Consider the following 17,291-nt stretch of genomic DNA (forward strand, 5'->3'; position numbering starts at 1 on the left):
CCACTATATCACCCCTACACTGTATCACCCCTCCACTGTATCACCCCTCCACTATATCACCCCTACACTATATCACCCCTACACTGTATCACCCCTACACTATATCACCCCTATACTATATCACCCCTACACTATATCACCCCTACACTGTATCACCCCTACACTATATCATCCCTCCCCTGTATCACCCCTCCACTATATCACCCCTCCACTGTATCACCCCTCCACTATATCACCCCTACACTGTATCACCCCTCCACTGTATCACCCCTCCACTATATCACCCCTCCACTATATCACCCCTCCACTGTATCACCCCTCCACTATATCATCCCTCCACTATATCATCCCTCCACTGTATCACCCCTCCACTATATCACCCCTCCACTATATCACCCCTACACTATATCACCCCTATACTATATCACCCCTACACTGTATCACCCCTCCACTATATCACCCCTACACTGTATCACCCCTCCACTGTATCACCCCTACACTATATCACCCCTCCACTATATCACCCCTCCACTATATCATGCCTACACATGTCACTTTATACATTACCAGTATTTAGATGTGCACCTTCTACCTCGTACTCACGCTGCTGTGGTCCATGCTGCTGTTATCTGTCCTCCCCTTTATGCACCTTCTGTTTATTGTTTATTGTTTGTCACTTTTTGGGAGTTTAACTGGACCATGAGTCCAATGTTTCGTTCCACCTCATGTACCACATGTGATGTGAATGACAATAAAGCCTTATCTTATCTAATCTTCTCTTCTCTTATCTTCTCTTCTCTTCTCTTCTCTTCTCTTATCTTATCTTATCTTATCTTATCTTATCTTATCTAATCTTCTCTTCTCTTATCTTATCTTATCTTATCTTATCTTATCTTATCTTATCTAATCTTCTCTTCTCTTCTCTTCTCTTCTCTTCTCTTATCTTATCTTATCTTATCTTATCTTATCTAATCTTCTCTTCTCTTCTCTTCTCTTCTCTTATCTTATCTTATCTTATCTTATCTAATCTTCTCTTCTCTTATCTTATCTTATCTTATCTTATCTTATCTTATCTTATCTAATCTTCTCTTCTCTTCTCTTCTCTTCTCTTCTCTTCTCTTCTCTTCTCTTCTCTTCTCTTATCTTATCTTATCTTATCTAATCTTCTCTTCTCTTATCTTATCTTATCTTATCTTATCTTATCTTATCTTATCTTATCTAATCTTCTCTTCTCTTCTCTTCTCTTCTCTTCTCTTCTCTTACCTTATCTTATCTTATCTTATCTTATCTTATCTTCTCTTCTCTTATCTCATCTTATCTTATCTTATCTTATCTTATCTTATCTTATCTTATCTTATCTTATCTAATCTTCTCTTATCTTATCTTATCTTATCTTATCTAATCTTCTCTTCTCTTCTCTTATCTTATCTTATCTTATCTAATCTTCTCTTCTCTTATCTTATCTAATCTTCTCTTATCTTCTCTTCTCTTCTCTTCTCTTCTCTTCTCTTATCTTATCTTATCTTATCTTATCTTATCTAATCTTCTCTTCTCTTATCTTATCTAATCTTCTCTTCTCTTATCTTATCTTCTCTTCTCTTCTCTTCTCTTCTCTTCTCTTCTCTTATCTTCTCTTCTCTTCTCTTCTCTTCTCTTCTCTTCTCTTCTCTTCTCTTATCTTATCTTATCTTCTCTTATCTTCTCTTATCTTCTCTTCTCTTATCTTATCTTATCTAATCTTCTCTTCTCTTCTCTTCTCTTCTCTTCTCTTCTCTTATCTTATCTTATCTTCTCTTCTCTTCTCTTATCTTATCTTATCTAATCTTCTCTTCTCTTCTCTTATCTTATCTAATCTTCTCTTATCTTATCTTATCTAATCTTCTCTTCTCTTATCTTATCTAATCTTCTCTTATCTTATCTTATCTTATCTTCTCTTCTCTTCTCTTATCTTATCTTATCTTCTCTTATCTTATCTTATCTAATCTTCTCTTCTCTTATCTTATCTAATCTTCTCTTATCTTATCTTATCTTATCTTATCTTCTCTTCTCTTCTCTTCTCTTATCTTATCTTATCTTATCTTCTCTTCTCTTCTCTTCTCTTCTCTTCTCTTCTCTTCTCTTATCTTATCTTATCTTATCTTATCTTATCTTATCTTATCTTCTCTTCTCTTCTCTTATCTTATCTTATCTTATCTTATCTTATCTTATCTTATCTTATCTTATCTAATCTTCTCTTCTCTTCTCTTATCTTATCTAATCTTCTCTTCTCTTCTCTTCTCTTCTCTTCTCTTCTCTTCTCTTCTCTTATCTTCTCTTCTCTTCTCTTCTCTTCTCTTCTCTTATCTTATCTAATCTTCTCTTCTCTTATCTTATCTAATCTTCTCTTATCTTATCTTATCTTCTCTTCTCTTCTCTTCTCTTCTCTTATCTTATCTTCTCTTCTCTTCTCTTCTCTTCTCTTCTCTTATCTTATCTTATCTTATCTAATCTTCTCTTCTCTTATCTTATCTTCTCTTCTCTTCTCTTCTCTTCTCTTATCTTATCTTATCTTCTCTTCTCTTATCTTATCTTATCTAATCTTCTCTTCTCTTCTCTTCTCTTCTCTTCTCTTCTCTTCTCTTCTCTTCTCTTATCTTATCTTATCTTCTCTTCTCTTCTCTTCTCTTCTCTTATCTTATCTTATCTTATCTTATCTTCTCTTCTCTTCTCTTCTCTTCTCTTATCTTATCTTATCTTATCTTATCTTATCTTATCTTCTCTTCTCTTCTCTTCTCTTCTCTTATCTTATCTTATCTTATCTTATCTAATCTTCTCTTATCTTCTCTTCTCTTCTCTTCTCTTCTCTTCTCTTCTCTTCTCTTATCTTATCTTCTCTTATCTTATCTTATCTTATCTTATCTTATCTTATCTTATCTTATCTTGCCATTACATCAGTGTTTAAGGCGCAGTGGAAAGCTTTATCGAGTTAGATTGATGCAGTTGAATATAATGGTGTGCATCTCTGTGATGGTGGTTCATCCATAGCATTATTTTCCCGGTGCTCTGAGTAATAAAAGGTTTATCTACTTGGTTTTTTATGTAAAAGTCAGCCATTCAAACAGTTTGGCTCGTCATACATATTGCATTTGCATATCTATCCAGAAGGAATGCCACTAATTCTGCTATCCAACTTCATCCTCTTTGCACGCAATATGTCCATCGTTGAAAAGCTTTTCCAGTGCCGAGTCTTGCTTTAGTGCATTTCTTGTCATTAGGTGTTTCGGCAGCACCGCGTTTTGTTATAAACGAACTACTAAAGGAGCTAAATTGACTCCAGCACCTCTAAAGTTATAGAGTGGTGCTGGTTAAAGGGCTCCGGCTCTGGACGCCCAGGCCTGGCGACGCCCCTGCGTCTCAGGCATGGTTGGGACTAGTGAGGCGACAGTGTGATGCTCTCATGCTTGTTTCTCCTGAGTGTGTAATGGTCTGTGAATGAGTTCAGTTTTGCTTCATTTGCAGTTTCCATACGTCCTCTTACTTTAATGTGGGCGACTTTTGGCCAAACTCTTTGGAAACTTTCCCAAAGTCTGCATTTGCGCCCTCTGCCAGCAACTTTTTGGGCTGCATTAACAGCAATTTGACGGGCAGGCAGGTTTTCTGATGCCCTGCCGAGATTCATTTCGCTGTAGATCAGATATGGAGACCCAGTTTGAAATTCATGTTTGCGAGTTGTGTGAAAAGGGATGTGGCGTGCTGGGAAAAAATGAGTCTGCACTCACTTGATCAAGACACACAATCTGGTTCCTTTTAGTTTGTCAAAGGCGTTTCTGTTCTAGTGCTCTGGGCCGTTCTACTAAAACAGGGCTTTATTTTAAAAAATCATCATAATATCAATTACATCGAAACCCACCAGCCTGCTTTGCTCCCTTTAGCGTATGTGTGTTTTAACAATTAACTGATTCTAGTTAATTTAAAATATCATACTGAAGGATGTTCAATAACACTAAGAAAGTCAAAGTGTTTTTGTTTGTTTATTATATGTACAAAATGCCGAGGAGGCTCAGATAATTACTCTGTCCAGCTTCCAACACAATACGTACGTAAAGGAAGAGGACAAATATAATAATATACAAAACACTGGATATATAAACAAAGAAAATACAAAACGTGGTTAATAAATAAGAATATGTGCAGTTCATTATGATATGTTATATGACTAAATACACATGTGCAAAATTGGAGCTACTAAATACAAGGTGTGCTCCGGGGTCTGGAACTCCCTATTTAACGTCTTATACCCCCTGAAAGTCTTAAACTTAAAATTTTTGAATGTCCCTGAAAAAATTAGACGTTATGTTGTCCATTAGGGGATAAACAGACACTCAAATCCAGACTCAGTGAAGCTCACTGCTTTCCCCACAATCAGCTTCTGTCTCTGGTGGTCTTAACTAGAGCTGCAGCTCTGTTCCGCCTCAGGGTGGCGCTGTAGCAGACTGGCTCATCCAGTTGGTCTTTCATAGTCTAGAAACCGCAACTGTGCCCTGATTCCTCTGAAACACTTTCCAATGAGCTGCAGCAGATGTGAAAACCGGAAAATTTGCCCAGTTTCCCAAGAGTTTGGAGTGAAGAGTGACTGTTCCTCATTCCTCACACTGAAGACAGAAGAGGAGACGAGGAAGATCTCAGTTACCGTGAGGAAGAGCGCAGAACGGCACTAGAACAGAGACTCTACAGAAGAAGAGACGAGGAAGATCTCAGTTACTGTGAGGAAGAGCGCAGAACCGCACTAGAACAGAGACTCTACAGAAGAGGAGATGAGGAAGATCTCAGTTACTGTGAGGAAGAGCGCAGAACCGCACTAGTACAGAGACTCTACAGAAGAGGAGACGAGGAAGATCTCAGTTACTGTGAGGAAGAGCGCAGAACCGCACCAGAACAGAGACTCTACAGAAGAGGAGACGAGGAAGATCTCAGTTACTGTGAGGAAGAGCGCAGAACCGCACCAGAACAGAGACTCTACAGAAGAGGAGACGAGGAAGATCTCAGTTACTGTGAGGAAGAGCGCAGAACCGCACCAGAACAGAGACTCTACAGAAGAGGAGACGAGGAAGATCTCAGTTACTGTGAGGAAGAGCGCAGAACCGCACTAGAACAGAGACTCTACAGAAGAACAGCTGATGAAACAAACGCTTACCGACGTTGAAGCATCAGAGACGCTATGGAGAGGGAGATAGCAGCCGACATGGGACCCCTGAACACCGGGGGGATTTCACACACTGATTAAAGTATTACCTCTTATTTAGGATTATTTGTCAATCTATTTATCAATTAATCTATTAATATCACTTTTCAAGGACTGTCACTGGGCTGCTTGCTCAAGAAATTAGCTTAGAAAATGTTCTAGTAAATCCTCTCATTACACTGACGCTGTTTACTTCCTCTTTTATGTACTTGGTCGTCTTTTGTTTGTAAAGCATCTCATTAGTTCTAATTAACTATTCATCTGGGCTTCTATTGACAAAAACAGCGTTACCACCACCACTCTGTCTCTGTGCGTTTACCTAGAACAGCTCTGCAGGAATTACTTAATAATTCACGGCTCCCTTAAGATGTGAATATAATTACCGCCTCGTCTCGGCCGTACACACCGGCCATTACACCCCCGGCAGTGAGCACCCCTCAGAAAGCCCTGTGTGCGTAAGGGGAGACCGGCAGGGCGAGACAGAGCGAGGGAGTTGACAATAACTCATACCTTTCTTCGGGGAGAGAGCAGCGGATGGATCACCTTCCCTCTCTCCTCGTAGTAGTGCAGCAATCCTCCCACGTAAAAGCAGCCAGCTGTGTGCATTATTTATCTGCAGCACCTGGATCCCTCACCCCCCCCCCCCCACCCCCACCCCTTTTACCGAGCAGGTAGAGAAGAAAACAGCTGAGCCCTGACGGCGGCTCTGGTGTACTCAGCAAATGACGTTCTCCGTTTTCCTTCACAAGAGCACGGTGTGAATACGGTCTGATTCAAATGAGCTGCAACACAAGAGGAAAAACAACTGCATGTGCAAACGATCCAGCCCTGAGTAGCTCGCACTCAGCCGAGAATAGAGAGCAACACACATTAGGATTGTGCTGAATGTCAGGGCTTTCGGGAGGTCACTGCAGACTCATAAACATGCACATTTGTCAGTTTACCAAAAGGCACTCAAACAGCTGAGAAATTTGTAAATATAAGCGCTAAACCCAGATCAACCAAGTCGTCTGTTCCTGCAGCAGTGTGTGTGCAAATGCGGTGATTATTAGTGATTCAGGTCAGGCCAAGAATGTGAATGTAGTCCAAAACCACAACCGCATAAACACACACACACACACACACACACACACACACACACACACCAGGTGTGTTACCAAAGGTTACCGGTTTGATCCCCAGAGCCGACAGTCCATGACTGAGGTGTCCTTGAGCAAGACACCTAACCCCCAACTGCTCCCCTTGCGCTGCAGATAGGGCTGCCCACCGCTCTGGGCAAGTGTGCTCACTGCCCCCTAGTGTGTGTGTGCTCACTAGTGTGTATGTGGTGTTTCACCTCACGGATGGGTTAAATGCGGAGGTGGAATTTCCCTGTTTGTGGGATCAAAAAAGTATCACTTAATATCATAACTTAATATACACTCTCAGAAGAAAAAGGTACGACACTGCCACTGGGGCAGGACCCCTCTTGTCACTGTGGTGGTACCCTCAAGGGTACATCCCAGTACCTTTAGTCATGGAACATAATTGTACCATAATCCATTGAAATGATATTTTCTAAGTTGTACTGACTCCACACACACCGTCTCGTCTCCAGGACTTTTATTTTACTGGTCTGTTTTAAAACATTCGGTTATGAAAAGGTAAATATATCAACTTTTCCACATGTCAGCTACACCACTGGACCTTCAAACCACTGTTGTACCTTTGAGGGTGCGCTTACATTGTTTGTACCTTGATGAATGAATCATGTACCTGCATGGTACCTTTATTTCTAACAGTGTATATTTACAGGTGCCTTCACAGATGTGCACGTCATCCACGCCACCATGAACACTGGCTTTAGAACTGAGCACGGATAACAAGCTGAGTGGTCTTCAGCCCGGAGGACACAGTGATTTCATAAATGATAACATGATTTCCTAAAGAATTTCAAATGTTGATTCGTCGGACCGCCGGACACTTTTCCACTTCCCCTCTGTCCATTTTAAATGAGCTCAGGCCCAGAGAAGGTGGCAGCGTTTCTGGATCCTGTTTATATTTGGCTTCTTCTTTGTGTTTTAGAGTTTAACAGCGTTTGTGGATGCAGTGATGAACTGTGTTCACAGTCAGTGGTTTTCAGAAGTGTTTCTGAGCCCATGCAGTGATTTCCACTACAGAATCATGTCTGTTTTTAATGCAGCGCTGCCTGAGGGCCCAAAGATCACGGCCAGCAGATACTGGTGTTCAGCCTCGTCCCTCACAGACAGAGATTTCTCCAGATTCTCTGAGTCTTTAATGATATTCTGCACCGTAGACGATGGAAAGCAGAAGCTCTTTGCTGTTTTATGTTGAGGAACGTTCTTCTTGAGTTTTTGCTCTATTTGATGGTCCAGTCTTTCACAGAGTGGTGACCCCTCCTCCTCTTTACTTCTGAAAGACTCCGCCTCTCTGAGATGCTCTTTATACCCAGTCATGTTACTGACCAGCTGTCAATCAACCACCAGGTGTTTTATTAGCATCACACAACTTCACCAGCCTTTTGAAACGTGTTGTTGGCATCAAATTCAAAATGAGCAAATATTTTTTAAAAACCAATAAAATTTCTTTTTAATGTTTGATATGTTGTCTTTTCACTGATCTCAATGAAATATTGGGTTGAAATGATTCACACATCACTGCATTTTGTTTTTATTTACATTTTGCACGACGTCCCAACATTTTTGCAAACGGGGTTGTATATTAATCTTTTGACAGCCCAACTGCAGATGTTTTTATAAATACCTAGAACACATTAGGCCTTTGTGGAAGGCGTATAAGACCCTGAGGGTTCTTGTAATCAATAGGCAGGTTTGATCAACAATGCATGCCTTTGTTTGCAGTGAGTGATGTCATGACATCGTTGATCTTGTCCTACTGATTACCATTACAGCACAAACAGCTGCTGCTTATGATCTGGAGCTCATGTAAACATCCAAAAGGTCCACAAGTCCTGAGTGTGCCAAATTTTAGCTGATGATTTTGATATCTTGTTTTTCAGGAAGCGCCGGGACTCCGGTGTCCTTCAACCAGAACGGAGATGCACCCGGACGCTATGACATCTTCCAGTATCAGATAACCAACAGGTCCACGGCGGAGTACAAAGTGATCGGCACCTGGACGAACAAGCTGCACCTAAACGTGAGTGAGGAGACGGCATCGCCCACATCTGCACTCACAGCTGGTTTCATTTATTCAGCGTTTGATTTGTTTTGGAGCGGCTGTTGGGCTCGGCGCTCGCGCTCAAGTGCCGTTTGCAATTTGTTCGATATCCAATTGGTGTGTAAACGCCTGGTGCTTGTAGCTCGGTGAGATCCACCTTTCACCGTGATCCGATGGGAATACGCACAGGCCTTCATTAGACGCGGGATGAAAGATGACGAGGCTAATAGGAGCGTGATGCTCTATGCCCAGCTGCAGAACTCAACTAATGGATTTCAAAATGAGGATGATTTTCAGGGCCAAAAACTCTTTCAGCAGTGAAAAAGAGCCATGCAAAGCACCTGTGCAGCATTCCCTTCAGCTCGGGGCCACTGTTCCAGTGAGCTGTGGAGTTATCCGGGGAGGAAAAGCAGCCGCTCATTGTAAACGTAGTGCAGTAAGCTCCCTGCTGGAGATGCAGGTCATCAGCCCTGGAGATGGCTCTGATTTCGGTTCATCTTAAATGTAGATAATATGTTTAATATTTCTCATTATGAGACTGTTGTATGAATACTGTAAGATTATTTGACTTATTTCTAGACATTTTCACTTATTTTAAGTAATTTTATCTACCAAAAGTGTCTCTTTCCATTGGCACATCATTTTACTTGTTTTAAGCATAAGCTCCGGTTTACAAATATTGTAAAATTACTCTGCCCGTTTCTATCCATTTCTACTTGTTTCCAGTAATTTTATCTAGACAGTGTTTTATTTCATTGGCAGATCATTTTACATGTTTTGAGAAACAGTGATCAATTTCCAGATAAACATCATTAATCACGTCTGATCCAGCTCTTTAACGTGGAAGATCACGTCAGATGGCTAAAATTTGTCAGACGAGGCATATTGGGGTTAAAATTGGGCTAAAAGTCATAAAGCCCAGCTTTAGAGTCGGTACGACAAACTGATAAATCATGATTAACCAGACAAAATAATGCATTTGATGGTCAATTTATTTGTTCAGACACATGGAGAACTGATGTTTTGCGCTCCACAGGCAGATGTTTGTCTGCAACGTCATGTAACGTTATTTATTTCGCCCTCTGGTCTGTGACTCGACCAGTTTCTACAAAAACGCATTTAGGCTTTTTAACTGATCTTGGACTGATCTTGATCTTGCTGCTACGTCAGAGTAACGAGCTCCGCCCACTCGCCTCTCAGCCGGCAGTTCGTTCTCCAGCTCATCACGCTAAATTCCCAAACTGTCGTCACCACTGAGCAGCTTTTCAGTCGGCAGCTGTGACAGAAGAACAGCTGAACAACCTGGAATCAGCCAGAAATGAACCCAACACCATTCGCCAGACGTGTCTGATCTTCAGAGTCGGACCAAATCAGACTGAGCCGTAAAACTGACCCAATATCAGGTTCAGCTCAGTTTGGTCAGTTTGTCCAGATCAGTATTAATGCTGTTTTGTTCCAGCCGGTCTGTGAAGCTTCTTACAGCCCGTTTAGTTTGGCGAATGGTGTTGGGTTCATTTCTGGCTGATTCCAGGTTGTTCAGCTGTTCTTCTGTCTCAGCTGCTGACGGCAAAGCTGCTCAGAGCCACAAGAAGATGGTGTGAGAGCCACTTGCTGCCGACCTCTGCTTTAGGCTGACAGTTTGCTCTAGCATTAGCTCCCATCTGCACTCTCTGACTGAAGCAGTTCTTCCTGTTTTAATGCATAAACACAGTGAAGGCTGGTCAGAATAAACTCAGTAACCCTGAATTGGCATTGAAGAACATTGCTCAAACGTATTTCTAACTGTATTTAATGCATTAGGTTTAAATAGATCATGACATAAATATCTAAAACGTTATTTCTTGTACGCCACTAGCACAAAAACATGGCCCATGTTAGCTCTGGGAAAGGAAAGGGTCAGTCTCAAATGTGACGACCACAACAGGAAAATAACAAGACAGGGATTCATCAGGGACGTTTCACAGACAGAAACCATTTGTAACATTAAAGTGGTCTGTAAAAATGAGAAACCTGCTCATTGGCTTTCAGTTCAGGCGAAATGCGACTTGTCATATGATGGATTATTAACGGATTTGGCACCAACGCCAACGCGCCGGTGCAGCTTCTCTTGATCAGTCGCATTAAACTGCTGTTCAGTTGAAAGTGTTTCTTTTCCCAACACTAATTAAAACACATCTATTCAATATTAATAATTCATATGTTGCTGTCACCATTGCAGACACGTCTGATTGTCTGTAATAGGAGCTTCCACCTCATTATTTCACGTGTGTGTCAAACTAAATTCTTACTTGAAGGGGAATTCCACCAATTTTAATCAGAGAGATTCAGAGGGTTTGGTGTGAAATGGTTCAGACGTCTTTACAGTGGTGGTGATGGGAACCAGGCGTCGCCATGACTACAACACAGATATAGACACTTTATTTACCATCCAGAACCACCAGAGAACCTACACGAGTCTTCTGAGTTTATATGGAATGTTAATGATGGAAAATAGTGGAAAATCTGGAATAATGAGTTTTCTTTGGGGACTGTTTGGGGAGTGTGTACCTTTCCACCACGACCGGATTTATAAAATATCTTTTAGGACGAAAACTTTCTCAAAACTGTCTCGGGCCTCAGGCAGTGAATTCATAACCATTTCATGTTCTAACTTTCCGTGAGCAGCTTTTAGAGGTGGACGGCTGCTCTTCTTCTCTTCTGGAGCTCAGTAAATACTAGCGATGCACTAAAATGTCATTTTTCGACCAAAACTAGGACACATAAAACAAAAGCAGAGTTCTTTTATATACGATTTGCTGTTTTAAATATGCTTTTGAATGAACAATGTTGCCAATGTTTAAAGGTGATGGTCACCTTGTTATGAAAAGACTGGGAGAACTTGATTGTTTCATTTTAAACAGCTTACCAAATAACATGAAATAATAAAAGTAAAATAACACACTATGGATATAGTACAGTACAGCATGGTAATTCTGTCTAGGAGTCTGCGCGCCCATAGTATTCGTCATTTAGAGAAAAAACAGCCACAAACCCACACCAGCAGGATCTAACGGCTGCATGTGTTTGTGCTGCTAGAAGATATGAGGAGATAAGATATCGAGATACTCTGTGCTATTCATGTGATTTCCATTAAAAATGCTTTCTTTTCTGCTTTTAGAGGTGGACGTCTGGTTCCTATCACCACCTCTGTGCACAGTTCTGACTTTAGAATGGAGCGTTTTACACCAAACTGCTCTGAACGACTCTGTTCACATCTTAACTGGTAACTCATGCACCTGCCTCTCTCCCTGTGTGCCTGTGCGCAGGTGGACAGCATGCGTTGGCGGACGGGTGACCCCACGCTGCCCGTGTCTGTGTGCAGCGTGCCGTGCCAGACAGGTGAGAGGAAGAAGATCGTGAAGGGCGTGCCGTGCTGCTGGCACTGCGAACGCTGCGAGGGCTACCACTACCAGGCCAGCGAGTTCAGCTGTGAGTTGTGCCCCTACGAGCAGCGCCCTGACCGCAACCGCACCGGCTGCCAGCCCATCCCCATCATCAAGCTGGAGTGGCACTCTCCCTGGGCCGCCGTGCCGGTCTTCGTGTCTGTGCTGGGCATCCTGGCCACCAGCTTCGTGGTGGTCACCTTCGTGCGTTACAACGACACTCCCATCGTACGGGCGTCTGGCCGGGAGATGAGCTACGTGCTGCTGACGGGCATCTTTCTGTGCTACGCCATCACATTCCTGATGATCGCCACTCCCAGCCTGGCCGTCTGCTCCTTCCGCCGCGTCTTCCTGGGCCTGGGCATGTGCTTCAGCTACGCAGCACTGCTCACCAAGACCAACCGCATCCACCGCATCTTCGAGCAGGGCAAGAAGTCGGTGGCGGCGCCACGGTTCATCAGCCCCGCCTCACAGCTGGCCATCACCTTCAGCCTGATCTCCGTGCAGCTGCTGGGCGTGTTCGTGTGGTTCGCCGTGGACCCGCCACACACGGTGGTGGACTACGGCGAGCAGCGCACCTCCGACCCAGACAAGGCCCGCGGCGTGCTCAAATGCGACATCTCGGACCTTTCGCTCATCTGCTCGCTGGGCTACAGCATCCTCTTGATGGTCACATGCACTGTTTACGCCATCAAGACCCGAGGCGTGCCAGAGACCTTCAACGAGGCCAAGCCCATTGGATTTACTATGTACACTACCTGCATCATTTGGTTAGCTTTTATACCCATCTTCTTCGGCACGGCGCAGTCTGCAGAGAGGGTGAGTCACTTTCTGAGCTTTACTTATCTCACTGCTCACTTTTCCTGCAATAGTGACTCGGGAACCGATATGGAGATTGAGGCATGCTAGTGTTCATGTGCATGTCTGCCTATGATAATACATATTTATTAAAACATAGAAAGTGCTGGGTTGCTTGATGATACTGGGGTCCTATCAGTACTGGCAGAAGTTTAAGTAATATATATATATATATTATATATATATATATATAGAGAGTCTTCAACATGCATCGGCCATGTCTCGCACCCATAAAGAAGGACTGGACGTACGGCGGCATTGTAGACATGCCCCTTAACTTGGAGCAACACGTCCTTCAGATTCCACAAGTGCCTTAGATCCGCATATGCCGCTCTAGCCTTACTAATCCGTGAGCTAATTTCATCTTCGATCGACCCGATGTGAGATATATTACTTCCTAGGTATGTGAAGCTATCTATGATGGCTAACTGATGCCCAGCTAAAAATAAGGACGGTGGGTTTGCTGACCAATCTTGAAGGAGAACCTTACACTTAGCAGGAGCAAAGCGCATTCCAAAAGAACGGACAGCCTTCTCAAGCCTTTCCAATGGAATCTGGGCGCTTTCACTGGTTTCAAAAAGGCAGACAACATCATCTGCATATTCGAAGTTGCAGAGCCTCTGACTCTGATTCTAATTCGACACCTACATTGTTTAGTCCGTTGAGAGCGAGTCCTATTATTTCATCCATCACAAAGTTGAACAGGAATGGTGAAGCAGGACATCCTTGACGGACACCACTGCTGGTTTCGAAAGTATTAGATAACTGCCCGTAAGCTTTAACTCGGTTGAGGGTGCTTGCATACATGGCCTTAAATAGATTGACGAATTTACCTGGCAACCCTTTTCTAAGTAAGGTTTCGAACAATCTAGAGCAGTCGTCGGAATCAAACGCTCCCTTTAGGTCTAGGAATACCGCGATTGTTGGTCGCTGGTAGACGTGACGAGATTCCAATACTAGACACAGAGTGAATATCTGGTCAATACAGTCTCAACCCGGACGGAAAGCAGCTTGTTCTTCTCTAATATTTTTCTCTCGAATAGGAGTAAGGCGGCGTAAGACTATAGCGGCTAACAGCTTAGATACTACTGGCATTAAACTTATGCCTCGATGATCTGCGCAGTTATTACGTGAACCTTTCTTAAAAATAGGAACTATGATTGATTCACTCCATGTAGTGGGGATACGTTCTTCCTCCCTGATGTCGCCTAGCAGATTAGTCAGTACCTCAACTAAGGATTCCCCTCCGTACTTGAATAGTGCGGGAGGCAGGTTATCTGATCCAGCAGCTTTGCATCGCTTAAGACCATGTAAATGTTGCCTAACTTCCGCTTTGGATGGAGGCTCAACAGAAACCATCCATTGGGATTCGGCCGGTCCGGTGGGGGCCGGGTCTTGGGCTGGAGGCCAGGTAAACTATTCCTTGAAATGCTCAGCCCAACGCTCAAGTCGGCGATCCTGATTGTGTATGAGATTTCCATTTTTATCACAGATTGTTTCGCTTACTGGTATTCTACGTTCTCCTGTGTCTCGAATCAACTTGAATACCCTCTGGCTATTGCCAGCTGCAGCAGCCGTCTCCATTTCAACAGCTATTTTGACCCACCACTCCTCCTTATCTAGCCGGAGTTGCTGTTTTAATTCACGTCTTGCAGCCATTCTTCTGCGGTTATGAGAGCTGCCTGGAGGAACTTGACGGCGTTGTTCCATAAGAGCTGATGATTTTGTGGAGATCCAGTTTTCAGATGGCGTGTAAGTGGTAGAGACCTCGTACCTTTGAATCATGTAGTCATTCTACTGCTAATCGATTGCTTGGTTTTCGACGGCCGCCAGTAAGTTGAAGTACACATCTCAACAATAATAGGGCGTGATCTGAGTCTACATAAGTGTTCCAGTAGAATCGCCAATCTTGAATTGAGCTCCTCCAGCGGTAACTAGTTGTGACGAAATGTGGTGCTCGATAGGAAAAGGCGATTATCTGAACAGAGCTGGATGAGGCGGTCGCCATTATTGGTGCGCCGAGTGGGTAAGGCGAATTGGCCTCCCAAGCAGGTCTCAGACGAATGTAGTTTACCTACCTGAGCATTCGTATCACTGGCGAAAGCTACAATATCGGAGCTCTTCATGGAGCGAAGGAGAGTGTAAACTTGATCATAGAAGTCATCCTTGCAAGAATCCGGGCTCCTATCAGTGGGAGCGTAAGCTGAAACAACAAATAGACAACGCTTCTGGTGGCTATTCTTGCGCACGTTGATGGCGCTACGAAGTCTCACTGCACATAAACGACTATTGACTGGGATCCAGTCAACTAGAGCGGCCTCCGATCGGCGGTTGAGGATGATCCCCACTCCATATTTGCCGGCCATGCGTGCCTCTTCATCTCCCGAGGTGCGCAGATAATAGTGATCGGATAAGTCAGGTGCTACGAGTTTAACTATGCGACTTGAGTCTTGAATTCGAGTTTCTGAGATGCAGCATATGTCAGCGGACAGAGAATCTAATGTCTAATCTAAACCCGGTTGACCCGGTTGCACGAGTGTCCGTACGTTGAAAGCCCCTAAATTAAGTACTGAGTGCGGTTTTAAGAATGTAGGCAATTTTGAACTAGAATCAGTGGTGGCAGTGAAGTTGGAACTGCACTGAAGATTCATTAAGGGAAAATGGGAGGGGGTGGATGAAGAAAATGGGGTGGGTTGAGCAGTAGCTGACTTCCCCGCTCGATGCGACGGACAGCGCGGTCCTTGAACCGATGCCGTATGAATTTTTGGTTGTTTTGTGTAGTCATTGATGCCTGTGGGCTGAGATACTGCCAGGGTGCCCGAACCTAAACAGGAGACTGAACTTCGTCTGGCCTCCACCATTTGACCTTCCAGGTATGATTAGACCTGTGGTTCTAGTGACTGAACCACCTGTTTAGCTCATTGGGTCAAGGAGACTCACAAGCCATCACACCACGCCATCACACAAGGTGCAGTCTCTTTGTGATGGATATATATGTATATATATATATATATATATATATATATATAAAATCATTTTGTTTATTCAAATATTAACACTTTTCTCAGCAAATAAACACAAACTACACAAATAAATAGATTTTGAAAATGTGTCTTGCATGCCTAAGACTTTCACACAGTACTGTGTTATATATATATATATATATATATATATGTATATTAAGCAATGGATTGATATGCTACTCTGACTCAACACAACAAATGTTATACACTTTCATTGTAGAGTCAAAGCTTGTATTTTTTTTTATCAAGAAACAAAAAATAAGCAAATAAGCACTTCTCCTGCTAGCATACATGCTAAAAACACCAGAATCAGTACATGGCTCACAGTTGACCTCGTCATATGACTTAATTTACTGACTTCTTTCGTTTGCATTTATTTACCTCGACACGCTTAATTCACATTTTCCTGGTTAAATGTAAAGAATGTGGGGAGGGGTTGCAGCCAGCTTGAATAACTGAAATGAAATGATTAAGTATTAACAGACCTAGAGCAGGATGTTTAGGTGGTGCTGGGTTACTGTGCCAAAATATCTGCGTTTTTATTTATTTATTTATTATTTTTTATTATTTTATTTTGCCACATTTCTTACTGTACAGAGATTATACATTGTACCTTTCTGTCATTCTAACATCAGTTTATTAGGTTGCACATGAACATGAAAGTATCAGATAGTGGCCTCAGCCTGCAGCTGCTATATCAGTGCATCCTGAGTTTGGGACTGGCTTCACCTCTGTGAACATTACAGAGAAATGTGAATTACAATTGCAGTGAAAAGAATAAAGTGCAGATATTTTAGTTCAGTCTCCTGAACATTCTGCTCTTCTGGGGTTTAGTAAAAATGAACATTCTGGAACCAAACCAAAACTGAAATTAGGAACACACTGCTGAAAAAAACAAAAACAGAAAAGCAAAATAACTTTTTTGAATATAATTTGCCTTGTTTATGCTTTTGGTAAACAAAATGATGCTGGTGATGCTGAAGTAGCAGTGAGGAAAGAGGAAATAAAGGCCATGCTGGAAAAAAGAACCGAAAGAACTGGAGGACTAATTTATCTCCAGACAGTTTGCTAATTAATAGGAAATATTAATCCATCCATCCTCAGCCGCTTATCCGGGTCCGGGTCATGGGGGCAGGAGCCTAAGCAAAAAGGCCCAGGCCTCCCTCTCCCCCGCCACCTCCTCCAGCTCTTCCGGAGGGATACCGAGGCGTTCCCAAGACAGTCGAGAGATATAATCCCTCCAACGTGTCCTGGGTCTTCCCCGGGGTCTCCTCCCCGTTGGACATGTCTGAAACACCTCCCTAGGGAGGCGTCCAGAGGCCATCTTTACCAGATGCCCGAACCACCTCAACTGGCTTCTCTCAAGGTGGAGGAGCAGCGGTTCTGCTCCGAGCCTCTCCCGAAGAGAGATTGGGTGAGAAGCTCGGCGACCCTGTGGAGAACTCATTTCGGCCGCTTGTATCCGCGATCTCGTTCTTTCGGTCACTACCCAAAGCTCGTGACCATAGATGAGAGTTGGAATGTAGATTGACCGGTAATTTGAAAGCTTGGCTTTCTGGCTCAGCTCTCTCTTCACCATGCCGGACC

At 43.1% G+C, this 17,291-nt stretch overlaps 1 protein-coding gene across 4 annotated transcripts in view; it reads left to right on the forward strand.

Annotated features, from left to right (window-relative positions):
* The window catches only part of grm8a (glutamate receptor, metabotropic 8a), a 400,562-nt gene that overhangs the window by 336,190 nt on the left and 47,081 nt on the right, over window positions 1-17,291 (forward strand). For all 4 annotated transcript variants that reach the window (XM_037538676.1, XM_037538670.1, XM_037538683.1 and 1 more), the window contains exons 8-9: window positions 8,241-8,380; window positions 11,707-12,642. In XM_037538676.1, the coding sequence (XP_037394573.1) occupies window positions 8,241-8,380; window positions 11,707-12,642 (1,076 nt within the window). The remainder of the gene's footprint in view (window positions 1-8,240; window positions 8,381-11,706; window positions 12,643-17,291) is intronic.

Source organism: Pygocentrus nattereri, chromosome 1 (assembly GCF_015220715.1).
Source record: "Pygocentrus nattereri isolate fPygNat1 chromosome 1, fPygNat1.pri, whole genome shotgun sequence".
Classification (NCBI taxonomy): Eukaryota; Metazoa; Chordata; class Actinopteri; order Characiformes; family Serrasalmidae; genus Pygocentrus; species Pygocentrus nattereri.